Genomic DNA, 27,965 nt, shown 5'->3' with positions numbered 1-27,965 from the left:
AGAATTATCTCATAGAGGGCCATCAAAAGTCAAACACAAGTTCATGTAGGGATAAACGGGTGTAGTACAATCTTTCTGCTTCCCCTGAACTTTCCCTTGTGTCATTTTGACCCTTTCAGACACAAGCCTCCGATCTCCGCAGAGACTCAGTTCTAACCATCATTATAACTCTGGTGATAAAATAACACCAACTGCCTTTAATGCTTCTCTTCAACCATACCTCCAACCGCTGACTGGTGTACATTACTGTGCACACAACATGCAAAATGAGACTATATAATGATAGAGTGGGAGATGGAGGTCAACGCAAGCCGAGTGTGGCGTCTCGGTCGGCACGCTCTGGCTGGCGGTCAGCGGTCGATCCTGGTGGGGACTTTGCACTCTCGAGGACTGGCTGTCTGTTACCTTTTCTATGAGATCCAGACACTCTGCGTTATCCATCCAGTCTATGGCTTCCCACTGGATCCCCTCCCTGTGAGGACAGAGAGACACACATGAACCATGTATATATATAAATATAAACAACCAGGATACACAATGGATGTATTGTCCTGTGTGGACATGTGATGAAATGAGCCATGTCCAAGCTGCTGGCCCACTATTCAACAAAACAACTGTCTGGGGGAGAAACTGAGCTGATTCCAAACCTCTGGCAGTTTGCCTGCATTGCTACGAGGAGGCCCAACCCCCATCCCTGAGCGCTATCTGTCTCCAGCACATGATTTTACTTTGGATGTATCCACCAGCATACGGGCTTCATGTGAAGAAAACAGTACGTCTCCAGTTGTTTAGACATATTAAACGTCTTCACCTGTTGTACTCCAGCTGTTCCAGCGAGAAGATGTGCTTGTTGAAATACTCCTGGAGCTTCTCGTTGGCGTAGTTGATATTAAACTGTTCAAAGCGGTTCACCTACAGGATGGAAACACGTGTTTTGAAAACCGTCAGTTCTGTAACTAAAAGATGCTCTTGAGACGTCTTTTAAGACGTCTAAACACACTCAGCTGTGAATAACAATTAGTTTGCTGTGAGTAAGGGCGAGTGAACGTTCACCTCAAAGTTCTCAAAGCCGAAGATGTCGAGGATGCCGATGGACTTGAAGTTGTCTTTCCCTTTGATCTTCTGGTTGATCCTCATTATGATCCAGGAGAAGCACTGAGAATAAAGCGCCATGGCAACCGAGTCTCGCGAGTCCACAGCCTGCAAGAAAACCAGAACACAACATGACGTGGGTTAACACGGACCCCGAGCTGGGCGTAAGAGAGAGGAAACTTTGCCGCCTGCACACTCAACACAACATACAGTATCACTGTGCGTATTTAATGGATTCTTTAATTAATGTAAAGAATTTAATGAAAACACGTTTGATTGTTTGACTGCTGGCGTGTGTGAGGCCTCAGTGGAGTGTCTATAAAACAAACAGCGGTTTGGAGACAAAGGCGTGTTATGTCATCGTCTGTCTGCCGGCAGCAGGTAAGACGACGTCTGTTTTCACAACAGACGCTCATCGCCTGCATGTCTTCAGGGTGACATGCTGCAGGCAGTATTTATTGTATTTCAAAAATCCAGCAAAAACAGAGACAAATCAGAGTAATGTAACCACATTTGCAGATAGTTGTCTCTAGTTTAATTATCTTTCTTTTGATGTGCTCAATAAAATGATGCTGTACCTTTGTTTTCACCTCCCACAGAGATGGGAAGATCATAATGACAGAATGCAGACTTTGGTGGCAAGCGTCTATGTACATTTTGAGGTACTTTAACTGGGTATTTCCACTGTAAATGCTGCATTGCACTGATGCGTAGGCATTAACAATCAAAATATGACATATTTATAATAGTATATCTACCAAAGATGCATTTTTTCTGTAAAACAAGTACTTTTACTTTAAAAGTTTAAGTACATTTAGCTAGTTGAATTGATTCTGTCGCTTCCATAAAGGAAATGAATGCTTCTTCCACCACGGACTCTATTTGTAATGAAAAGGTTTGTTAAAAAAGTATTTATCTATTACCAGCCGCAACATTGTTGTGAGTCTGCGTGTGCGTCATCGTGGAAAAATGTGTTCCTGGAGACACCTACTTTCGCAGAAGCTACCACAGTAATGTGTCAGGTGTTTATACGTCTGATTTCTGTCAGCGCCGCAGCATCACAACCATGTAGGATGTAGTCATGAAACCTAACAGGTGTGTTGCTAAATCAAACTGAAGGCCGAATTTAAAGATGGGTGTGGTTCAGCCCATTGTACTGTGTAATGATGTAATAATGTAGTAATGACTACAGAGTACTCTTGGGTTGGAACGTGAACATGTGACAAGCATCACGGCTCATGTAGTCCTATCACAAGGTGTCTCTAGTGTAATATATATATAGCCTACACATCTTTTAGTTCAGTAGTAGTGTTTTAACATTTTTCTGTATAGGCTTCCTCCCTTCTTGTCACAGCCTTTCGGGGGAATCATTATACATATACGTGTCTATTTTGTAGGTTGTAAGCATGTCAACTTCCTTGTCCTTCCTCGTCCTTGAAATGATGAAGGCTTTTTCATCTTTCCTTCTTTGTTTTGTTACTTTTTCTAGTTTGGAGTGCCTGGATTGCCTCGGGTTTTTGAAGTATGTTAACCGGCTCTGATTAGCAGACCAGTGGGATTTTTATTTAAATGCAGAACAGGAGAGTAAGAAATACATATATATAGAGAGAAAAGAAATCTGCAGATGAAGACCATGTGATATAATTGAAAACTTCCAAGTTTCCAAGGTCGAGAGTGAACTGTCAAACTCGACTTTGAAGTCATAGAAGAAACGCAAATGATAAAATCTGTCTCATCGCCGTCAGACAGAGCTGATTTTCTCCAGCTGCCGTGAAGTCGGCCCTTCGGCCAGACACCATCCGTGTACGAATATAAAAAGCTCGAGCTTGCCAGTTAGACTTCCTCCACAGGCATTGTGCATGAATTGAAAACAAAACAAAAGCGTGGCGGTGTGTACTGTATTTGGGGCAACAATGCTCCTGGGCTTTTCAGTAATCCATCATGCCCCGTCACCTCTTGCAACTAGCGGGTGTGAACAGAGTGCTGGTGGCTCCAGGATCTCCGTCACAGGGGTGAGAAGAATGGCTGTTTGTCCAGGATGGGGTGAGGGGGTGGGGGGGGGGGGGAGGTCTAGCACAGGCAGTCGTGGGGTGGGTGACCCCTGGCCGCTGTGAGAAGAAGCCATTCTTAGTGACTCCGGGGCTGGAATAATGAAGTCTATTAAGAGACAAGCTGCTTCAAAGGCCAGGCAGAACAAGCAGCAGCAGGGCGACAGCACAGGGTCTTTGTCTGCTGATGAAAAGCTTTCTTGTGACTTTCGTGTCCCTGTGATAATAGTAAAGGTCCATTCTGCATATTCCCTCATATTTATGCGTGCGAGTGGGCTGCAGGCTTACGCTCGGCCAGAAAGCATTGTGTCATGCGTCAGAATGTGCTCGCGGCGTATGGTGAAAAGGATAACACATGCAGATAAAGAAATATTCACATTAATCACAGACCATAGCGTCTGAGGCCGGGAGAGACACTGTTGAATTATTACAACGACGTCTTGGTGGGGAGAAGACTCTCACTTCACCCCCAGTCATTGGGCTCTATTGTGCTTTTAACTCAGATCACTATCATGGTGGCTGTATTGTGCCAGGAATCTGGCAGACAAAAAGCAGGAAATGGCTGGGAGTCACGCAAGGGATCTGGATAGGCATGTGGGGGAGAGTGCTTGGAGAAAAGGCTGTGTGTGTGTGTCACCAGGACAGAGGAGGGAGTGAGAGCAAGGGGCAACAAACAGTCATCTACTGTATGATTAATCGAAGGGAAAAAGGCAGCGTAGATCCAAGAAATAATGGTAAAGGGATTGTTTCAGGATTGCTCTGTGTGTGATTCCTGTTCCGGTTGGATGTGTCATTACCTGCTCCACAGTGAGCGGCGAGCAGATCTCCTCTCCTCTCAGGATCATGGAGCGTTGGGTCAACACCTCCGACAGCTGAAAGGAGTCCAGGCCGAGCAGCTCGCTGACATTACTCACCACTGAAACACACACACACGTATTAGCTGCCGTGTTCGTGTAACAGACGGTTCAGGTGACTCAAACAACAGACGTGACATATAGACTGTGATCCTGTACGGTCTATAGGAAACTCTACTCTTGTTCGGCGGGGCTGTAGTTACTCTGCAGTCACTGTAGTTCACTGGTTCTTTGGAAAAGAGGTCAGACACCACGAACAAAGGAGCCTTGAGCTCATGTTACAGCCTGTTCAGTGCTCTGTCTGCGAGTGCAACGTCAATCAAGCTGAGGGGCACGAGGAGTTCTGCACAGTGGTCCAACATCAGGGGAAGGAAATGGACATTTTCTTCATCATTTTAACTGCAGCCATGAACCCAAATGTTCCCAGTTTTCCCCTGAAAAAAAGCTTTAAAGATGATATAGATAATATTTTTTTCATATATTTTGTATCTGCTTGGTCAAGCAATTCAAGCTGTCGTCTGCAATGTTTTATTACACACACACGTTGCTGTTACGTTTAAAAGTCTAAAGAAAATTGACAAGAATCTAAATTAAACTTTTATGGATCAGGGTTCAGCTTCTTCCTGTCTGTTGTGTTTTCCGTCCTTTTAAACTGTTTTCTTTGACATGTCTCCCTCAGAAAAGACAGTACATCTCGAGGGACTTCCTGGTTAAATATTGCTTAAAGGTGCAATATGAATATCCAGTGCTTACAGGCTCCCAGTCCAGACTGCTAACTGCATTGCTAACTGAGCTAACTAGCCAACAGCAGCTACAGTTAGCATCAGCTAGCAGTCACTCTGGTGAAATGCTGCCCCTTATGAATTTGACAGGTGGCTAATTCTTACATATAACACCTTTAATTAAAATCTAAGTGGTAGTTAGCGATGATGGCCTTGTAGTGTTAAAATGGTTAATTGTTTCTTTGTCTGGTCGCGGAGGAGAACTTGTTTGGTAAGAACTCAAATGATTAATAATATGTTGGTTTTGCTGTGACACGTTTAATTGCTCAGCAATGATCTGCAATTTCCAAATAATGCCCTAATGGTTTCCAAGAACGTACCAAGTATTACCTGTGTGGTTTAGTATTAATAGTAGGGAACACAGGAAACTCCTTAAAAGGACCTGAGTTAATATTTATTTATTATCATTTGACTGGAACCTGACATATTTAAAAAATCGTAGGGTGGCCAGACCCACTTGGACCAGTCAGTACATAGTTTGGACTCTTCCTGGGCACTGTTGAGGTGCCCTTGAGCAAGGCACAAAACCCCTAACTGCCCAGGGCCCTTGGTACGGGCAGCTCCAAAACAAATTGACTGCAAAAATTGTATTTTCCTAAAAAAGGGATTAAAATTAAAATGTCTTGTTTTGTATGTCTTCTTCTTCTTCTTCTTCTTCTTCTTGGCTTGCCTGTTCAACTAATCTGCTGTTTATTACACTTTCATCAGGATCAGTGAATCTGTTATATGTTATTCCAGTAATTCCTTCTCCTCCTACCTCCTTTAGAAGTGATCTGAGCGCCGCCAGCAGTCATGAATTCAATGTTGCCCATCTGAAGGACGGCAGAAAGCAACTTGAACACGTCTCTGATCTCCTCCTCAGTGAACTCCATCACTTTCAGGGCCTCCTGCAACACGACACAGACAACGTTAGACAACATGTCACTGCAAGGGCACGAGGAAAACGCCCTAGACCCATTCAAGACATGACGGTAGTTCGACCTAATATTGTTTTTGCTTGCAGCTATAAAACACTTGTACGAACAAAATTCAAAATGTGCCTCCAAAGCCAACATGACACAATCGAATAACATCTTTTCCCCAGGCTCATGTTTCCTAGAAGTCGAGTTTCCGTGTTGTAAAGTGGTATTACACTCATGATAAAGGGTTATAGCGCCCTCTGGGGGAAAAACAAACAACCTACACACACAAAAAAATCCTTCCTACTGGATTTTTCTCTCATCTTGTCCTTACCATCACACTGTCAAAGAGCTGCTTGTCATCCAGACTGCTGTCCTGCATGCAGCCCGACTGGCTCAGGTAGTGATATGACTCAGGACCCTCGGACAGGAGGTACATGTCTGCAACACACAGACAGGAGGAAACTCACACTGAATAAAATAAAACCCAACAGTGAGAAAAATACATAACTAAGGCGTCTGTGTCAGCTTACTTGCTATCAATAACCTGGCTGAGTGTGAGATTAAGTGCTCATTTAAGCTCTGTAGAAACAAACCTCTGTGGTCCTGGTCTGCTCCCGCTAACAGAGCGTAGAAGATGTGGTAGTTTCTTTCTCCGGGATTCTGTCGAACCACACGATTCTTGGGGAAAGAAGATAGTTAGAGGTAATTGTTTAAAGTATGTACAAAGCTAATGGGTTTTGCTGATGAATGTGCTTTTAAATAGTGATTATATCAAATAATTAACTTGCTGATCCCCCGTCGCTGCAGCTGAATGTTTAAACACAACACAGCAACTCACCTTCTCCAGCAAATCTGATGATTGAAAGTCAAGGAGAACGATGAAAGCTTACAGTGAAATATGCTGAGTGAGTCGTCAGAGCCAAACACAATAGACATCTGATTTCTTTGCAGTAACACTAAATGAACTGTTGAAGGATACAGTCAATGATGCAGCCTCCCTGAATGTTTCCGTTCTGGGAAAAGTGCAGCTGGATGAACTTCCCAAAGCGACTGGAGTTATTGTTGTACACAGTCTTAGCATTCCCGAAGGCTTCCATGATGGGACTGCAGAGAGAGGAAACGCAATCAGGCCAACCAAAACTCTACCGAGGAAATCTGTTTTTACATCAGAGATTCCCCTGAAACTCTCTGAACAATCAACTGAACTTTTATCAAAATCACAATATGGGCCCTGACATACACCTGATGTCAAGGGAACATCAGACCACATCATCATTTTTCATCATTAAAGTGGTGACTCATTATCACAGTATCTGTCAAAATAACTGAAATATGATGAACTGGTTTTTCATACTAATCTAGACTGTTTCAAGAAGTAACTTAAAATCATACTTGAGTAAAAGTAAAGATATCGTGTTATAATATTACTTTGGTAAAAGTGAAAGTCACCCGCATGAAGAGTACTTGAGTAAAAGTCTTAAAGTAGCTGAAATTAAATGTACTTAAGTGTCAGAAGCATGTATGTACTGTATAAACTGTACATGTCTGATATAATATCAGACCTGAGAATTCAGCGTTCTTCTGATTATCAGTGTTTAGCAGTTTATATTAGCAGTGTATATTTTAATATGACTGCCAATCCAAAAAAAAAAAAAAATAATCTAAAAACATGCCACTTTGGCTCTGATGCAGCATGTAATCTGCTAAATTACTAGTAACTAAAGTTATCACATAAATGTAGTGGAGTGGAAGTATAAAGTTGCAGAAAATGGAAATACTGATACATTACAACAAACAACAAACGTCTTTAGAAACTCATAGTGCTCATAAGCTCACAGACTGGCCTGATTTAATACAGTTTACAACTAAAACCATTAAATACAAAAAAAAACTATTAAAAAAATGTGTCAAAAAACCTAAATTAAAAAATTAACATAGGCAAATTACACTACAAATTACTGGAAGGAATCATGTTAATCGACTCGGGGTCAGTGGTGGTGGTTCAGACAGTACCTGCTCTGGACCAGGGCCTGCTCCACCCTCGTGGTCCTCTCTGACAGAGGAGTACCTGCAGAGTTCTGACTCATCACTGAGAGAAACTTCAGCAGCAGCTTGGTGCTCTCCGTCTTCCCAGCACCGCTCTCCCCACTGAAGACACCAAGACAAAGACGCAAAGAGTCAGAACCGTCTTTTTATTCAATGTGAATCCTGCGTCTGAAAGTGAAGCTGCTATTTTGCCTCCTCACCTGATGAGGACACACTGACTGTCATGTCTCTTCCACAGGCAGCGGTAACACTCATTGGCCACGGCGAAGATGTGAGGAGGCAGCTCCCCCATCTGGTGCTTGCTGTACAGGTCGACTGCAGTGCTGTCGTACAGGCCGGCTATCTGCTTGTAGGGATTTACTGCGGCCAGGATCGAACCAATGTTGGTCTGAGAGAAATGAAAAAGCAGGAGAAAGATGGAGGAGAATGAAAAGAGAGAGGGAGATAAGGATTATCAGTAAAAGAGAATAGACTACACATGGTGTGAGAGAGAAATGCTTGATATTGTAAACTAGAATTGAGTTCAGTTCACCCAGTTTCCTGTCTCCTTCCTCTGACACACTACCTGGAGTCAGTAATACTCTTAAACTCCCGCATATGGCCTAGTTTGCACTGACTCTGGTAATATTTTAGGATCCGTTGCTCCTGCTCGGGTAATGCGCTTTGGGGAAAAGTGCCGCGCAAAAGTGTGTTTGTGGGTCATCGTTTCCACAATGAAATCGTTCTGCGATGCCACGCAGACAGGCCGGGCACGCCCTCGGAGATGAGATTAGGAGATATGATTTCGGAAAAAACAAAGTTACCACGAAGTCTGTGGGGCAATGATTATTTTAATAAAGCCCGGGTAGTGTTTCAGTGCTCTGCTGTGAAAATAATCCTGTGAGAGAGACGGGGTCAGACAAACAGATCTATAATCTTGCATTCTTAAAGGAAAATCCTGCTCTGAATACTGAATACTGTATGAAAACCTGTCAGTGTTGATATTTCCTCTCTCATTAAAGAAACGTCCTCAGTCTGAAATTCTATCTTATAATAGATATAGTTATACTAACACTGCTCTTTACTTGTTGGAGAAGCTAGTAGAGCTGTTAGCTTGCAGGAGAACCTAACACTGTTGTTAGCTGTTTGGAGAAGCTAACACCGACATTAGCCTATTAGTTTTCTCAGACCATATATATATATCTTTTTTTCCACACAAATAATTAAAGCTAAAATTTAACGTCCATCTTTTCTTGGCCAGTGTAGCAAGCTAGCTCGCCAGTGACAAGGGACATGAGACAGACGTTGTTTAACTGAGCCACTTATAAATACACAGGAGATAGTGACTGAAGTAGTAGTTGCAGAGTGAGTAAATGTGGGTCATGCTCCTTCCTAAAAACACAAAACATCATGTTGTTGCATTGCATTTGCCTTACATCAACATCAACATTACAGCAACAACACACGTTTCCCGTTGATGTTTTTGATGGTTTGAGATTTGTCACACATGAAAAATAAACCACAGCGCAACACAAAGGACCTACAGATTCCAGGTCCATCATGGTGGTACATGTGCTTGCAGATTAAGACAGTGCCTTACATAGATGTTGTCTTTCTGATAGCGCAGAAAGAGGTTGTGCATGATGGCAGCTTCGTGCAGCTCTGCCAGTGTGGACATGTCCTCCACTCCATGGATGCTGCTGGGGTGCATCGGGTACACCGTCTCCCTGTTCAGCTCTGCCTTCTGTAGGTAGATCACCTGGAACAACAAACACAGATCCAAAAAGTTTCACAATACTGTGTGTCAGTGCTTGAATCAGATTGAAAAAAAAGTGATCTTAACCAGGAGCAGTCAGCCAGAGGCCCTACTACACACCTGCTACACCCTCAGGGATTAAAGAAAGGAAGGAGGAGTTTTCACACGTCTGAATCAAACAGAAGCCCTCCACTGTGGCACATGCATGGATGGATGACAGACAGATTCAAGTGATGATACTGGAAAAACTGAGGCGCCTGCCTGTGCCTGCTGCAGACATACCTGACAGGTAGAGCGCCCTGACTTCTCACCTTGATCAAACAAATCTCTCACCATGTCACATTTCCTGCAACAAGGACCATTAGATGCAGCAGTAGAGTGGACTAGAGTTTTACGAGCTAATGCGAAAGAAGAAGCAAGGAATAAAACAAACCAGTGTCTTTATACTCGCAGTAAAACGGTCAAATAAACAGACAGAGCGCCACAGAGAGTCTGGCAGACGTTCTGGCTATTAGACGTCTAATGGATGAGACGTGAGATAAGAGGACAGACTACAACTGTGTTGGTCACTTGATGGGAAGCAGTGTTTTGGATCAATACTGATGGAGAAGGAGCTGGGTTTGCGGTGTCCCATTGCATTACTGCTGCTGGCTCTCCTGGCTCATTCAGATGTGTCCCAGCTGGGAGCAGACATTGGTTTACTCAAGACTGCCGAGTCAGCAATGAGAAGAGAAGCTGCTGACTGAGTGTAGATGAAGGTTGAGTTGTAGCTTTGCAGGCTGGATGGAGCAACATTTTCAATCATTTGGAGTTGTGTTTCTGGTCATCTAACAGTTGTCAAGTCCAACATTCACTCTTATTTTAGCTCAGTTTTTGGTCTCTACCAACTCCTGAAGGGAATATCTGTTTTTGTTTTTTTTCTTAGCTGCTAAATGCTACCTACGCTCACCAGCTAGTCGCTAACTGTTTATCTGTTGTTTGGTGCTGGGCAGGTAACGTACCGTATCAGAACTTTTATGCTAAAAAATAAGTGTTGACAAGAGGGATTACAGTAAAGTTTTGGTCTGTAATACAAAAACAATGAGCTAAAAGATGTCATTACACACAGTTATTTGACCCATTGTTAGTAAGCGGTGGGGGAACTGGCCAATACCCTATAAACTATAGCCTTGAAATAACTTGGGGAATCTGGAGGGACATCAAGCCATATTTCAAGGTAAAACAACGACTTTGATAGCCCGTTAGCTACTGTTAAACAACAGATAACGTCAGCATTCAACCACTTCTTTGCTAACTTTACTGTTTGATAGTGTGACTCAGTGAAATGCAGAAGGAAAGGCATTTATTTACATCACAAAATGAAAACGCACTGGATGCAATAAAACAGTAATGTTATATATGAAGTTGTTAATGGCTAATGTTAGCCGTTGCTTAAGGGCAGCTAATTGGTTATCGAATTTGTTGTTTTACCTTGAAATACAGCCCGATGTCCCCCAAAAATTTCACTATCTATCATCTCTTTAGTTGCTGGTCAGTCAGAAAAAAGTTAAATGATGTCAGATATTCTACGTTATTACAACTCGCAAGGTCGAACACAGTAGTATAACATAGTCCCAGCATTCGAGCATGACATCAGAGGAAAATGGCCGCCATGTGAATATGGTCTGTTTGTACCATTAAAACACAACATTGAATTATTATTATTTACAATACGTTAACCAAGGAGGAACCGCATTCAGCAGTTCGTCCGATCAGCGTGGCCATGTGGTCGGCTTCAGTACTTTATTGGTTTGTCACACAGAGTGGATCTGCTAGTGAGGACATTAAATAAAAACAATATTTATGATTCGCCTCTAAAGTGGATTTTAGAGGACTTCAAGATAAATCACAATCTAATATTGTCAGATTGCCCAGCCCTGTTGTTAATATCAAAATATTGATCAGTGCCTTAACAAAGTTAGTGGTATCACAAGAAAGCCTCAGGGCCTCCCATTACTGTCTTAGTCTTTGTCACATAACAGATGCTTCAGTGTTGTGTATTATGCAGACTCCTCGTGCACTTCCAACACAATGATTCGATAGGGTCAACATATCCTATACATATATAAGTAGCATATAGATGAGTGAGACGCATAAAGATGAGATATGACTAGCGACAGAATATTTTATATTAGAGTGCGTCTGTGTCGTTTTCATCGCAATGCATTAACTGAAGTCTCTATAAAAGTGTGGGAAAAGCCTCATAAGTATGTGAAATGATATACTGACTCGGGTCATTAGAGAATGGGTGTAAGCACGATAACAATGCAGTGATCGCATGTTTTTTCAGTGTTAAGGTTTGTGAGAGGGCGACGACCTCAGGCGAGAAAAGCAGCACGGGCGGTGATGTCATCCATCGAGCAGAAGCTTCCAGATTTACAGCCAGATGTCCCTCAACATTCGGGTTCGACCCCACCCTCTCCTCTCTGGCAAACTGGCCCTGATTCACCAGGCACGGCCTAACTGACTAATAAATCAAACAGGCTTTTCACTTGTTTTACATCCTTAATCAGTTTTATCATTTCACACTCAATTACATCATTCACTTAATGTGATTGATGTCACTAACAGCACCTGGTGGATGTAAGCGTCATCATACAAAATCATTGTGTATGTATTTGATAGTGAGTGAGAGTGAAAAAAAAAAAAAACATAAATTATACAACATTATGTCTCCAATATGACTTTAGCTGAACAGTAACCATGAACCATAGCCTGTTCACATGGTGGCCATCTTAGTTACAAGTTAGAATAAATGTAGTGAACACGACCAATCGTTGTCATTTCCCCACTTCCTGAATGATCAGCAACTGAAAACATGATGGACATTGAAAGTCTGGAGGGACATCGGGCCATATTTTAAAATAAAGCATCAAAATGGGTTGGAGTTACCCTTTAAAAATAAAAAGAACATTATTAATCATTTTCAACCATCTATGCTTTGATTAACACAAATGTGCTGTTGAATGGATGGAAAATATTATCAACCTCCCACATCTGTTCAACACCCGACCAAACAAACCAAAGAAATCTGGTTTATGTCTTCTGCCTGTGTCAGCGTGCTTTACATTCCCAACGCACAAGTTCAAAGCTGCATTGATGTGACAGGGAGCAAAGATAATACAGGATAGCAAACAACCAGGAGAGGCTGCAGGTCCATGTTACACTCTCGATTACGTGAGGACCTCAAGTTTCACGGGAGGAAAACAAATATGGGTTCTTCAAGCCAAACACACAATGAGCCGCGTCCTCGGAAAGCATCTTTACCACTCCTCCAGAAAAATACACAACACGAGGAAGGGGAGAATGATCTCCTTCTCTGTTGCTACATCACATGATGTGACCTTTGTTCCTGCTCTCCTTTGGATAATTCATTGTTCAGATTTCACAGAGCGATCGAGCCTCGGGGACTTTTTCCTGTCAGAAGCTTCAGAGATGCTCTGAGGAAATCTGAGCCGGAGTTTTCCAGCATCAAAAGATGTTTCACATTCCTCCGTTTTGCCCCGCTGTGGTATTTTATTGTTTGGTTCCTTTGTTGTTTTCATTCCTGTGAGATAAGTCACCGAGCGCGGTCCTCATTCAAGACATTCATGTCTTCGTAAAAATTCTTCCAAATAATTTGCTGAGTAAACAACATCCTGCAGACGTGGCTAAAAGGAGGATGAAACATGAGAGCAGCTCAGGCCGAGACGCAGACTCTTTATTATTTCCATTTTGGTCTTTAGGCGGTGCATTAATGTTATATTAGTGTCCATTATAAGAGTTATACTGGAACATTTTTCCCGACAGGAGCTGTAGAGCATCCAACTCATACTACCAAGAATTTACAACAGTCACAACAAAGTAATGTAACAGTGTGTGTCTACTGTTATAATAAATTTTTAACTCTCATAAAACAAATTGAATCACAGTTGATCGTTTCTGAGTTATAAATCAAAGCACACAAAGTAAATCTAATCATACTTGAGAACAAAATGGCAAAACTTAAAGTTATTAATTCATTTCTGCTCATGATTTCAGCCGGTCGGATGTCACTGCAGTGGCTGCTTCACGTTGGGATACAGCAGCATTGTTGATGTTAACGATCTGAGTGGTGTAACGATGGCTGGAGATAATTTCATGCCACTTAAAACACCATGTGACTCGTTATTGATCAGCGAAAATGTTCACTGTAGAAATCAATGTTCCGCAAATGGAGTCTAGTGTTGACACCAGTGCTCTACACCGCTGCGGGACACGTGGCTGAGCGCAGAGCAGACAAATAAACAACAAGAAAAACTTTTGCTGCTATTGAATTCATAATTTATTAGTCTGTCTTGGATTACGGGATGAAGCTATTAAAAAAACTGAGCTGGGAGACAGACAGTTGTGTCTGGTTCCTCCTCCTGGTACCGGTATCAAATCTTTTTAATACCAGCCCTCGTCTTATTTGCTAGAAAACTGAGTATCTGTAAGTTTTGGACCATAACCAGGGACAAACAAGCGATTTGTTCACCATGAGGAGCATTTAACTTTCTGACTGAATTGATGACGTAATCTGAAAATGATTAAGATTTCTCTCTTGTATCTATCTCTTCCTGTCCCAGTGCTTCCTGTCATGTTTCTTTTGTCACAGTATATAAACTAAATGTTCAAATCCTCTGAGCTTCAAGCTTAAAACATCAAATCAAGATTAATTAAAGTCCATTTTTGATTTGTTGCTTTTACTATTTTATTTGATCTGCCAGAACTGTGGCATCATTTAGCAAAATCAACAAAGCAAAACAAGATGTCCCAGTTTATGAATAACACTGTAGGCTGATGATAACTTTATCTGTATATGCCACAACAAAGCTAAAACAGTTGTTAATTAATTGTTTACTAGTAAAAATAATAAAAATGAAACTTTTCCAGACGCTTAAAATAAATTGGGCTGAAATGATTTGAAAACTAAAACCCAACACGCACACAGGACCCCTAGTTTTGCATTAATTCGACCGAAACGATTTAAAATAATGTATTTTTTCTTTCTTAAATGCATCAAACTCAGACAAACTGCTCTCACTGGGATTATACAGGCTAAATAGAGGGAACAGTTTTTCTGACAGCAGCCTTCTGAATTTTAAACTTTCCTGCAGCTGTGACGCTCTTTCCTTTTGTTTCCTCCTGGCTGAAACCACACCCTGCTGCTGCTGCTGCTTTGTTCCACCAGCTCTACTGAATATTCACATTTAGGCGGCGTCAGGCTCTGCGGCTCTGCAGGACCTTTACTGGCAGATATATTCGAGCCTTTAGAAATGACACATGGCCAGACACAAAATCACAGGCTTGTGGACACAAACACTAACTTGTTTATCGCTGTCTGTTTCTGCCTGCCTCTCTTTTCCTTTTTTACTCCGTCTGACTCTCTCTCTCTGTCTTACAGTGAATCCATCTGCTGAAGGGGGATCCCACCCAGACCCTGGAGACATGGGGGGTCGGGGGGGAGCAGGAGGAGATAGGCTTATTAAAAGGGAAAACTGTGCAAAAACAAATAACACAGAGAGACTCTGCCAATACGTCCTGCAACATTTTCATATTAAAATAATTGAACATGACATACAGCATATCCTAAAAAAGATGTGTGCACCACACACAAATAATGTTTGTGTGTTATTTCCTTGAGCACACTCGTGAATGCACATCGCTCACATAAAGGCTCCATTGACCAATAATCCAGAAAAGACTGCGAGGCCATCAATGACCTATTTCAAACCTCACAGGCTGTATGACTGCAGGCCAAGGACAACTTTAGGAATCAGACTTGGTCAGAGTCGAATCTCAGCTCTTGTACGCAGTTGAAAGATAATTGGTAACTGGGTTGAACTGTAACAAGACGAAAAAGGAAAATATCCTTGTCTACTTTAGGGCCTGAACATAATATTGCAATACTTTTACACTGTATCCTAACCACGTGTCCCGCGAGATGGCGTGGTGTGATGCAGCGTGACATGCTGTTTTGCGCCTCACACCCTGTTTCTTTCTTCTTTCCTGTCGCTCGTGTTTAAAGCACAACATGGACGAGGAACGGTTGATTCATGAAACTGCAATGAGGAGTTAAATGGTCCTGTTACTTAACCGGAACCAACATTTTCCATGGTAGCAGGACGCCAATCGTTTTTTCTTAGACTGATTGTTAAGGCATATTATTAGTTAGATTTTAACGTGTCAATACTACTGACACTGTTATTATCACTTAGCCCACAGTACCACCGGTCCATCAGTTATTTTGATATTTGATTTTTCAAACTTAAACCATTAGGATCCCATAATCGTTTCCACAGTGACAGTCCCAAGAAAATTGACATAATTTAAAAGCTTATTTTGTTTGGCCTGCCCTCCCAAAGATGTCTAGTTTATTATCACATAGAACAAATAAAAGTTTAGATATTACAACTTTTTAAATTACTGAATTAATGAATTCATAATCAAGGCAGCACAATATTGCGAACAAAATGGGCATTGCAAAATGTAGGTGTTCTGTGATATATATATATATACATATATATTTATATATTGTAATATGGAAAAATACATAAATGATCAGCTTCAGTACCTTGAGGCTTTGCACACGATGTCACAATATGTGTACGTCACCATGGTTACGACCACTGAGACGCAGAAAAACTAGTACGTGGCAACACTGTGAATATTTATCATGTGCTACGAACTTAACGTTCATCTAAAATGATGCAAAAACACAAAAAAACACCTGAAATGCGTTAACTTGCCTTGCACACACCGCATCGTCAATGCTGAAACTATATACTATCGTGCAGCCCTGAAATCAATAGATTCTGATTATTTATCTGTTAATTGACTAATGGATTAAACAATCTAAGTGTTTCAGCTGAACATCAACAACAATGCAGCATTTGGCCCCTTTGTTGAAAGACATAAAATACGAGCTCCAGTATTTTATATACACGATGTCACAAATGATTAATGCCTCTGCAGACGAACACAGTTCAATCTCAGTTTATTGCTCAGTAGGACGAGGATGACATCATCTCTGACAGCAGCTATTCAGTTCAGGTGACAGAGCCTCTTCCTGCTTTTCTTTACATGTGCAACCCTCTAGGGAGAACTCACACACTGTTAATCCAGCTGGTGCCATCTGGCCATGGAGCACGCACACACACACACACACACACACACACACACACACACACACACACACACACACACACACACAAAGCCACAAGACATTTAGCTCTCAGCTTCAGTGTGTCTGCTGTATCCTCCTGATCCTCTCAGGTCTGTGGTGCACCGGGGACGAGACAGTGATGAATGCTGATATGATGGTTAATGAGACAGCCGCCAGGTCAGCCTGTTAAAGCCGGGGCAGTGTGGCTAAAGACACTCTCTCTCTCGAGTCTGCAAGCTGAGCACTCAGACAGGGAGCTGCACCTTACTGTGAGCACTGAAGCAATGGATAATGGTATATCCCAGCTCCCCGAGGGGGAAAATACTGCCAGGATACATTTACCAAACCACCTCTGAAACTGCACATGACGGTAAAAACACCAGGACTCAGACAGAGACAGACAATCAACACACAAACATAATACCCTTAACATAGGTTTAAAATACAGATTACAACTGAATCAGGATTACAAGTGAATCAGGAAATGCAAATAAACCTCAGCAGATATTGTGTGTCATCCCGGGACAGAGGATCACATGAGGTCAGCAGGCGATCCTGAAGGTGGAGACTGTTTTTCAGTCTCACACACATTCCTGTCATTCTGGCTGCAGAGTCTCACACACACAGATAAAACACCCATATGCCTGGCCTGGTTCGATACATCCTGAGCTCGCATGTGAAGAACATATGAGACCAGCTTCAGTTCAGATCCTACTTCCAGTCACACAGGAAAAACGTGACGCCACGTTAACCAAATGTTAGCTGAGGGTGGTGAAATGTTTCTGGAATGAGAACAACACCCTGTGGTGTTCTCGGGTCATATTAAGACAATAAATAAGAAGAGGTGGGGTCTGATTAATTTCTCAACCTCTGACCTGGTGCGGTGAATCCTCGCCAGCTCTGATACATGGTATTTCCATCTCTGCCCCTTTGACAACACATGGTTGACTTCTCACACGACAAGAATCCAAACCACTGACCATGGAAACATCAACCTAGGGCACATGGATGAGTTCATATGTTCCCACTCACGTATACTTTCTAACTCTTTACAGACTCGTTTTTTCTTCCAACCTCCCACATGCAAACTGTAGGGCCCTGACACACCAAGCTGATGGTCGGCCGCCTGCCAACATCTGTAGCCCTACTTTTTGCGGTATACCCCGCACTGTTGGCACTCGTCGGCCCTTGTCGGCAGCTTATGTGCAGAATGTACAAAGTAGTAATGACGGTGTGTTCAAGTGCAGCTTTTTGGCCGACACACAGGCGACGAGGCTTTCGTCACTGCTAGTTATTTGATGCCAGTTAAGTGTGTCTGGGCCTTAAGTGAATTGTGTTATGTAAAAATGCTGAGAAAAGACTATTCAGTGTGATGGCTTAACTAAGAAAAACCCTAATTTGGGAATTTTTGCCTATTTGGCATACTCAAATGGAGAAGCTTATAACAGAAGAACTGAAAGGCAAAAATGTCTGATGAGGCTTCCTTGAAAGGTAACATTGTCTAGTGTCTTGAAAATGTGCTTCAGCATGTGGCTAAAATACAATCTGATCTACATCAGTTAAAACACGGCTCAGAACCACCTAATATAAGTCCAATCTGAATAATTACACACAGGAGCTGTGCAAATCACCACATATACCTTCCACATCTTGTGAACTACCTAATTTCCAGCAAGAAAGTAAGCATGCGTCACCCGTCTTTATATAAACACTCAAAGACTCCAGTGAAGGAATAACACAGGACCTTAGTTTGTGGTTAGGGTGATGGCCGTGTGACAGTGTCTGGAGGCTGGAAATGATGCTACCCGTTGTGATCCTGTCAGTCCTCGGGCCCTACCCTGTTCCTTCCCCAGGCCCTGACCTGACCACGTGGAGCTAAAGGACGATCACATGCACCCGGCGCTCACAGGGTTTGTTTATTACAAAGGCATTCCACAAGATAAAAGTAGGCCTGAACTCATTTTCGATCTACACTCTCTGACCTACAAACATTCAGGACTATTTTTTAACCGTCCATCGCCACCTCCCTCTCTCTCTCTGCCTCTCTCTCTCTTGAACAGGATTTCCTCCAGACACAAAGACCACCGTGTAGTGCCAAACAGATAAGCTCAGGCCAGTGACATGACACAAGGAGCCCATTCCTGTCATTCTTACTTTACGACAAAAGGTGTTGATCCCAGCGCAGAGCCTCGATATGAAACACATGTGCAAACAATTAACCTCCTCACATACACACTGGGCCACTCCCGAGTTATAATGCAATCGTGAAAATTACAGCTGAGAGATGAGGGGAGGCTTTTACATGTAAACTAGACCAGGGGAAGCATGTAGGTGTATCGTTTTGACTTCAGTGCATAAATGATGACTTTGTTCTGGATTTAAAGGGTTTAACAAACTCAATGTGGGTGCAGTCCTTAAAGGATAAGTTCACCCAGAAATGTTCAGTTCAGTCATTATCTGCTCACCCCCACGCCGATGGAAAGTTGGGTGAAGTTTCGTAGTCCAGAAAACATTTCTGGAGCTTCACAGCAAAACAGCATTGTTGCATTCTCTGAAACAACTGAAGTAGATGGGGACTTGTTTTAAAACATTAAAAAAGAAAAAGAAAAAGAAATACATTAAATGGCACCATATAGCTTGTCCGGCCCAAGTCTCTGGAAGCCCCCAGGTCCAGTACTGATTTGGAAATAAGTTATTTACAATCACAGTGCACGCTCGAGCTCATGCACTCATTTCAGTTGGGATATGCACTAATACTTTTACCTTGGCAGCTACAGTGAAGATTTCGGATTTAAAAAAAAAAACATTTTGGGTGAACTTATCCTTTAAAGGCGCAATATGTAAGAATTGAGCATATTTCTGTTGTTAAGATTTACAATTGAAGTGCAATTAAGTTTGATTCATTGGAACATTGTTTTTTCTACTTCGTAATGAAAATTGGTGTAGGAATAATTCCTTTCTTGGCATTTTGTGTGTAAATTTTGATTATCTATTAGCTAAAATGCTAAAAAAAAATGCTTGTGGGACGTAGTGAACTTGCTGCTTGCGCACACCTTCTAAGAGAAACCCAGGGCAGGAAGGCCAGAGCTGCACCATCTGGTCTATCGCCTCTTGTGGTAAAAAGTGGTATTACGAGACAGGATGGGCCTGGACTAGCTGGTTAGCATACTAACTTCAGCAGATATTCTGCAACACAATATATAAAAGTATTTGACATGACGCCAGAACTCTTCTTTCTTCACATTCTGTTGATATTTTTATTTTTGAATACTTTCTTACATATTGCACCTTTAAACCAATAAAAAAAAAACCATAGTGCAGAAACACTGTACAGATGAAAGTTTGGGGTGGTTTAAAGTGAATCATTGGCAGGATTAAAGCTTCAACAGGGACAAAGAAGTCTCTTTACCTTCCCATAGTCGGTGGTGAGGACCAGGGATGAATCATCACAGGAGCCGACGGTAGAGGGGAGGAGCTGCTCTTTGTGTCTCAGCCAGACTCGGGCCCCCTGCAACACAAAAGCCACAACAACACCATTAGCATCTGGACACAGGGCTCATATTGGAGTCATCTGTGTGGTGAAGGAAGTACTGGACATCTGCATCTCAGTCATATTTTAGGAATCTAGCTCATGGCGCTTATGTAGACCATTAGTAGAGAGCAAGGAAAGAAATACGTGAAAGAAATATTCAGGTGTTACATGGAAGTGTGAGGTGAGTAACGGCGGCTCAGTTAGAAGAAACAGCAGAGATTATTTGAGAAAAGCTGAGATCCTGAGTCGTCTTTCCATTTTTCTCAGCATTGCTCAGCGCTCTCTGCCACATAGCTACTCCCTCACCACACAAAATTGGCACAGTTATCCTCTTATTAAACTGTCATTGCCTTTTAGTAGAGAAAACGCTGTTTGCCAGGCCCGCATGCAGAGGGTGTGTCAGAGACTGAAACTACTACTCAGAGTCCCACACACTCGGTAAAACTGTCAGAAAGGCTTTCAGTCTTTAGATGTGAGGGCTGATTTACTCCATGAAGTAGAAGTATATGATCCCAAATTAGCGTTTGTCACTTTAGCAAATCAATCAATAAACATTTTCAGTCCATCATGCTTTCTTCTTTTCTTTATGTCAGTAAGACGAACCCTGATGCACTTCTTTCCATAGTCCCAGAATAGATCCTGGTTCCAGACAGAGATCAAAACCGGCACAACAGCTGATCTGGGCGGCCTGGTCTCCTGTGTTTGTGTATCTGTGTGGAGTCACTGACCTTCCCAGCAGCTCAGTAACCAGGAGCACAAACAGGAATCTGTGGCTGATTGCTCAGACTCAACTGTCATTTCCTTGCAGAGGTGGAAGATACGTTTATAGAACTGGTTGCGTTTTAATAATGGATGAGAACCAAACCCTGCAGAGTCAAAGTGTAAATCTTTTAGGATGACTGCACAACAAATGAGGCTTTTAGTTAAACAATATGAATTATTGATAACCATCTAGTAGTAAATCTGACTTGCATTTTGGGAAATATGCTTATTCGCTTTTCTTGACGAGAGTGAGATAAGAAGATCACAACTCGTGTCCGTCTGCTGAATATAAAGCTACAACTAGCCGACAATTAGCTTAGCATAACAACTGTAAAAAGAAGGAATCAGCTGGCCCGGCTGACCATGGCGCTAAAGCTCAACAATTTACATGTCATATCTGCTCTGTTAAAAATATTTGTTTGAAGGCAACTGTCTTTACATCCGTTAGATATTTAAAATATTTTTATACATTTCTGACCTGCTTAATATCAGTCACACTTGACAGACTTTTGGGTGCGTGCGTGACCAAAACAGTCACAACCTGGCGCCCTATGAGTGCATTTCTTTCCAAAACACGTGCAGATATTTTATATTTTAAATTGTGTGCAGTCTCTGGCACACCCTCTGCATGCGGTGTGTTTGTGTTTTTATTTTTTGTGTGCTACTTCAAGTGGCTCTTCCTTGGGAGGCATACTGTAAACAATACAACATGAATTATAGCTAGCAACAGGAGCTTGTGACAAAAAATAACTATATGTCATGCAATTTTGTGTCTTATTGGCAAACTAAAATTGAGAAAAAAGATTGCAATTTAGAGCGACGACTGTGATTGCGATTAAATAGATTGTGATATTATCGATATATCGATTTAGATATATCGAAATAGATCGTCTGACCCAACTGTTTGTCTGAACTGTACAAAAACGTGTAGAAAAAACAATTTGTGGTTTCACTTACGAAGGGTTATTATTACCCAAAATGACCAACGTTTCCTTGAAGAGGCCTGTTTGTATTTCCTCTACCTGTAGTCTCATCTATAAGTAATGTAATGCAAATTGAACATGGTGGTTGTTAATAGGATGAGCAAGAAATGTGCCCCCTCTCTTGTACGCCTGTCTTTGACCAACTTAACACCATTAATCATCACAAGTGCCACCATCGGGGTGGCCGGGGAGCAAAAAGGGAATCGTGTGTCCAACAGAGCATAAAACTGTAGAGATCAATAGGCATGGATGCCACTAGGAAACCTTATACAAGGTCACCACTTCCAGACATCAATCCTCATTAACTATTAACAACAGGCTGCCACGTGTGCGCACACGCTCTCATCCATGGATCCACCAGGGTCAGAGCAAAGATCGAGATGCTTTTGTCGAGGATATTTACATGAAATGTGATCTGCTTGATCACAGAAACAAGGAGGAAATTAGATCAATAAAGAATTATTCTGACTCTGTTATATCAACTGTGATGAGTGATGATTTGTCTCCTTTCTTTTCTGAAATTTGTGATTCAGGCTTCGGACAAAGGGTCACTCAGTCCAACCATCCAGACTGCAAACCCACTTCCATCATCAAGGATTTTTAGTCTTTCAGTCAGCTAATGGAGGGCAGCTAAATGTGGCTCTCTCAAACCACGGGGGACAGCGGTGAGTGGGATGAAGGGGGGTCGTGTAAATTACGAGGAGGCTGAGGAGGGGGGGAGCGAGAGGGGAAAGAGGAAGGGTGCAGGCACCTGATAAAGTCCCGCCTCCCATTGTTTGGAGAAAGAGGCAGACAAATAACTGTAATGTAAGAGAGGTATTCTTCTCAACACATGGCCGCACATTAACTCAGTGTCCCTTCAATATGAGACGATTGGTGACTTTAATACCAGTGAGCGACTGTGTCTGCCTGGTACCAGCCTGGCATGCACGGCCTTTTCAGAGGGGAAAGCTGCTTCACGTGAGATCCAGCGAGGAGATTAATAGTGTTTACTCTATAGATTTTAAGAAGATCAGTTGCTGTTATGTAACTGGAAATCACAGGGAGTTGAATTCAGCAGAGTATTTCTGGCAGTCGTCGTCTTGTGGAGGCTGTTTGTGCTGCGACGGTGAAGAAACATGCAGGGAGGAGGTTGTAAGAAAAGGTCGATTACATGAGATATCACACAGAATAATACAGCAGGCAAGTCCTGACATGGAAAGCAGAGGCATGGCTCATAATACTGTGTGATTATACACAACATCCCGGTATTGCTTAAATTTCAGTGACGCAAATATCAAGAACAGTTGAATGGTTCAGTTGCTGAGTCAGACTATCGGAGGTTTTCCATTCATCATGAATAAGGACTTTCTCAGGAGCCCAATAACCGTTTTATAGATAAAGACACACTTGGCTCTAGTCTAGCAGGAATTAAGAGACCCGATAATCAACATAATAACTGGTGAATTAAATGAGTCGACACTATACGGTAAACCAAAGGTCAGCAACGAGCTGGCCCACATTAAAGATGCTAATTCTGGCTTGGCTCGCTGCAGCAGCGGCTGTGCAGAGTGACTTGCACTCTGGAGATCTGCCCACCAGGCACTATAATCAAAGAGAGCAGAAACTGCCCAAAAAATAAAGCTGTACTAGTCTTATTCTGCTCGTGTATCATTTTCTAGCTTGAATTCCCCTTTTTAACCATTAGTTTTTTTATACATTTTAACATTGTGCTACATCCACAAATAAAAGCGACTAAAGAGAAGATATAGCTTTACTGATTAAACTTCTTTACTTATTTAAAAGTAAGAAGGAATCAAAGAAACAGAGTAGAAAAGTAGAACGTATCCCTCTGAAGTACATTTCTGTCTGCATTTTCCATGCAAAGCTAACCGAACCTCACGTCATATTGATTTAATTCAAAAGACAATTAAAGTTAAAGGTAGAATCAGAAGGATTTGGCCAAGCTGTTCGTAAACACATAACAAAGATAGTTGTTGAGTCTCATTCCCAGGACATCAAATAGCGACATTTTGGGTTGATAAAGCGTCCAGAGCACAGCAACAAAGATTTGACATTTGACACAGTGGCCATGCCGTGTAATTGCAACGTCACATGATGCACAAGCAGCTAGTCACGCAGCCGGTGTGGCCCAAGGACGTTATAATCATACCTGAACACAGCCATGAATATTTTGAAATTTAGGCTGACCTTAAATAAACACATCGATTTGTCGGGTTGACTAATCATCCAGTTAAACTGAAGCTGGTTGAAGTTGTGGTGGGTCAAGGAAGCGGACACCAGATGTGTTTGCCCATTTGTTTGTGTCTTTGTATGTGAGCGTGTGTGTCTTAAGAGTCTGAGGCTGAAGGGTATAAAGTCGAGATTAATTGTCTCAGCAACAGATGGTCTCACCAAAACTCCTCCCCCCTAGTCCCCTCCATCCTCAAGCTCCGTCACTAAGTCAAGACAAAGGCAAGCACCTCTGACTGAGAGCTCAGAAGTTAACCAGGCGGAAATATCCCAAACAAAGGCCAGCTGGGACGCAGAGGGACACGGGTATCAGCTTGTGTTAAGTCCCCCAAACTTGAATCAGCTGCTGCAGCAACTAACCGCTGACTAAACCCGTCAAACAGTGTGTGTTTTCCGGTCTCAGTTAACTCCACTCCCATGCCTCCGGTAACCAGAAGTTTTAACAGCTTCATTAAAAAAGCAAAGTTGAACTCCTGCCATGAAATTTCCAGCTCGAGCTAATTTCAAATTCTTAAGGCTGCATGTCACTGAGCACGTGTAGCACCGCTGAGGCCGAACCAGCTGACAATAGTAATCTGATCCACCAAAACAGGCCGCACGCCGACGTCCCATCATGCTTTCTGACACAGAAACCACTCGGGCTGAATGATGTGATCCCGGAGTCAGAGGCTTGAGTTTCTGCAGCTTGTATAATGACATCCAGCTCAGAGATTTGATAATGAATGAGCCTTAAATATTTAAGGGCGTACACAGAGTACAAGGTGCCACGGCTCTTTCTCTGCTGTCTAGCGTAGCATGAGCGCAGGTGATATCGGGTGATCGCATCAGCAAGAACAAAAGAAAGCTAATTAACTCGGCCTAACTCGAACACGGTTGAACAGTTAGTTATGAAAAGCTAATTTCTCGGATCATAGTGTGGTTCGAAGGAGCGGCGAGTGAACGCCCAGCAGACAGCAGTGTTGTTGCTGCAGGTACGACTGACTGATGGCCAAAAACGATGCCTGGCTGAGAGACGAGGGCATCCAACTGGATTCCTGACAAGCATCTCATTTGTTGGAGGATAAACGTAACACGGGAACGCATCCACCAGGAACATTTTCCTCCAATTGAAACCCCAGCTGCTGCTGCTTTCACTTGTCCCTCTCACATTTCCTTTCTTTCGTGTGTTCATTCATGATTTCTTTATACTTGTCCGAGGTAAACTCCAAGAAACTAGGATGACCTAGGAGCAGATGTTCAAGAACACATCTCGTACATTGGTCAAGCACTTCATTAACACCTCAACGCAGCAGCATTATCTTAACAATAGAGAGGCATGAGGCCAAGTCGAAAACCCTTTGTGACCTCACTTGCTGTGCTTGGACAGATGTGCAAGTCCAGAACACTGGCTGGCAGGACGGCCTGTATTTTATAAGGTCAAAAAGCATATTGACACTCGGGCTGGGAGACACACGCTAGGCAGGGAGTTGATCTGACTCCTTTAGCTGGTGACCGGTGACAGTCGTGTGTTAATGAGCAACTCCTGCCTTGTGACAACTCTGAGGCAGAAGACTTGAGCAGAGAGAGTCGAGACAACGGAAATTCAAAATGCCAATCGTCATGCGATTCATGGAGACTTTAGAGAGTTCCAGGAAGTTCTAAGTGGGCAATTTAAATGCATGAATACAGAGAGACAAGTACAATATTTGGAAATTCATAGTTAAGACATGAGTTATTGATTGATTGATCCACAGTACTGGGTTTCTAGTATTGGCAGCTAACTCCCGGGAACTATTGAGACTCAACGATCTGCCATTGCTTTCAAAAAAATGGTCCATTGGAGTAAACATCGTCCATCGCAATGTTTCGTGATCGTCACATGCCAATTCGGTAGACATCACCCAACTCTACTTGACACTTGCACGTGAAATAACACACGTGAAACAACTCTGTTGTAGGAAAAATTTACAAATGTTCAACTTAAAATACACTGAGGTTTTGTTCTTTTCCTGTTAAAACCACCAAAATCCAATGACATTTTCCAATTTACCAAACCTGCATGGCTTAGGACTATGATATAAAGAAAGGGGTCAGCAGGCCAGAGGATTCTGTCTTTTAGTTAACATTTTGCAGAAATTAGATCTTTTTATTTGGTTGTAATGGACATATATACAAATAACAATAAAGTCACGGGATTAAATGCAGCCAGAAGAATTTACAAAAACAACAGGTAACAATGCCGGAGCGTATTGCTTTCTCCGTCAAAAGTGAGCCAAAATCAGGGATTGAAACCAAATCTGCTGAATGCTGAGCGAGTGGAATGAGGACGAATCCGCCAAGTAGCTGGTGAGATTAAACAAATAGGCTGAGTGCAGCTGGGAGGGGAATCTGGGCAAAGGTCCCTCTGTGTCTTTGGCCACAGAGCTTTACAGTGGGGCAAAAAAGCCGTACGCCCTGCAAAACCTCATCTGAAGGTTGCTGGATGCGATTTCACATAATGTATCATCTTATTACAGGAACATTTGGACTCAGCTTGATCTCTGTTGGCATTTTTTTTTATTTTAGTTTATTATTTTTATCTGGGCCAGTAAGGGGTTAAGTGTAATTCTCAAGAGCTCTTTGGTCGTGTTTATTGAGGGGAGTTCAACATGCGACAGGCTGCTGTCATCAGGCTCGTCACGCTGTACATAATTACACTAAAAATAATAAATAAAGAATAATTAACAGTGATATCAATACAAGTGTGCTTCTGCATGCCCCCTTTACACGTTCCTGTTTCTTTGTTTCCTGTAACGTCTGCCAGTCTGCAGTGCAGCCGGTGCCCGCAGCCAGCCAGCGTGGGGTGAGGGCAGGGAAGGGGAAGGGCAGGGTGTGTGACCGAGGGGAGAAATCAGATGATTAAAGGCGACCCTTCAGCATCTGTGCTGCAAGACGTATGAATTAATGATGGGAGGGAGCAGCTGATCAGAAATTAGCTAATGGAGGAGGAGGAGTCCCATGAGGGAGAACAGGGCTTCCCCCGATCTGTGGTGGAAAAAGGGGGGAGAAACAAAAAGGGTGGAGGATGGAGGGTGCAGCTCATCAATTGTTCTTGACTCCAAGGAGCTGCCTGAACCCCCTGCTGAGGAAGCTGTAAACAGACTTAAAGCAGCATGGCCCGGAGGCAGGCTGAGACAGGCAACCGTCAATACTCAAAGAGTGTTTTTGTTAAAGCAGAAGGTCTGAAAATGATGAAGTTATGAATGCAACTGTGTCACTGGGTTAATGGCAATCAAACACATGCAAAGCAGCGTTAATCTGCTGTCATCACCGTCTTTTAAAGCTGTTTCATTAACATGATAAATGGAGCAACTGAGTCACAACATTCACCAACTGTGCAGGTTTGTACTGTATGTGTTTGTGTGTCTGTCCGTGTCCTTTGTCGGTGGCACCTCCCCCCATCACCATCTCGTGTAGCCAATCAGCCATGTTGCTAATGAGTGTATTGAAGAAGATTTGCATAACAAATTATGTCTTCAGGAGAACAACAGAAAGACGAGGAACACTTGACTCTCCGCCACAGACTCCTGGCACACGCTCCTGTTTTACATCCTTATCCTGTGTGAACATATTTTCCTTCCACTACTCGTCTACAGTGATCAAAGCATCAGTGTGATCCTGTGCTCAGGGTTTGATACTTTTTCCAACAACAAAATGGGACGAGGAGGAGGAAGCAAATGATGTGATTACTGTGTGTTTGATTGGATCATCAGCTCAGCTTCATGACTTTGAGTATCTCCAGAGCCACCTGGCACATTCCTCCTCCTGTCTGTCA

At 42.6% G+C, this 27,965-nt stretch overlaps 1 protein-coding gene across 1 annotated transcript in view; it reads right to left on the bottom strand.

Annotated features, from left to right (window-relative positions):
• myo10l3 (myosin X, like 3) overlaps positions 1-27,965 on the bottom strand; it is a 64,730-nt gene that overhangs the window by 28,729 nt on the left and 8,036 nt on the right. Inside the window, exons 2-14 of the mRNA XM_084361446.1 lie at positions 20,073-20,171; positions 9,304-9,462; positions 7,925-8,112; positions 7,692-7,826; positions 6,658-6,782; positions 6,517-6,530; positions 6,272-6,356; positions 6,010-6,116; positions 5,534-5,663; positions 3,938-4,056; positions 1,054-1,200; positions 812-912; positions 406-472 (exon numbers count right to left, since the gene is read on the bottom strand). Of these exons, the coding sequence (XP_084217572.1) occupies positions 406-472; positions 812-912; positions 1,054-1,200; positions 3,938-4,056; positions 5,534-5,663; positions 6,010-6,116; positions 6,272-6,356; positions 6,517-6,530; positions 6,658-6,782; positions 7,692-7,826; positions 7,925-8,112; positions 9,304-9,462; positions 20,073-20,171 (1,476 nt within the window). The remainder of the gene's footprint in view (positions 1-405; positions 473-811; positions 913-1,053; positions 1,201-3,937; positions 4,057-5,533; positions 5,664-6,009; positions 6,117-6,271; positions 6,357-6,516; positions 6,531-6,657; positions 6,783-7,691; positions 7,827-7,924; positions 8,113-9,303; positions 9,463-20,072; positions 20,172-27,965) is intronic.

This window comes from Pagrus pagrus (assembly GCF_965226575.1).
Source record: "Pagrus pagrus genome assembly, chromosome: 9".
Taxonomy (NCBI): Eukaryota; Metazoa; Chordata; class Actinopteri; order Spariformes; family Sparidae; genus Pagrus; species Pagrus pagrus.
This window is presented reverse-complemented; position numbering and strand designations above follow the sequence as displayed.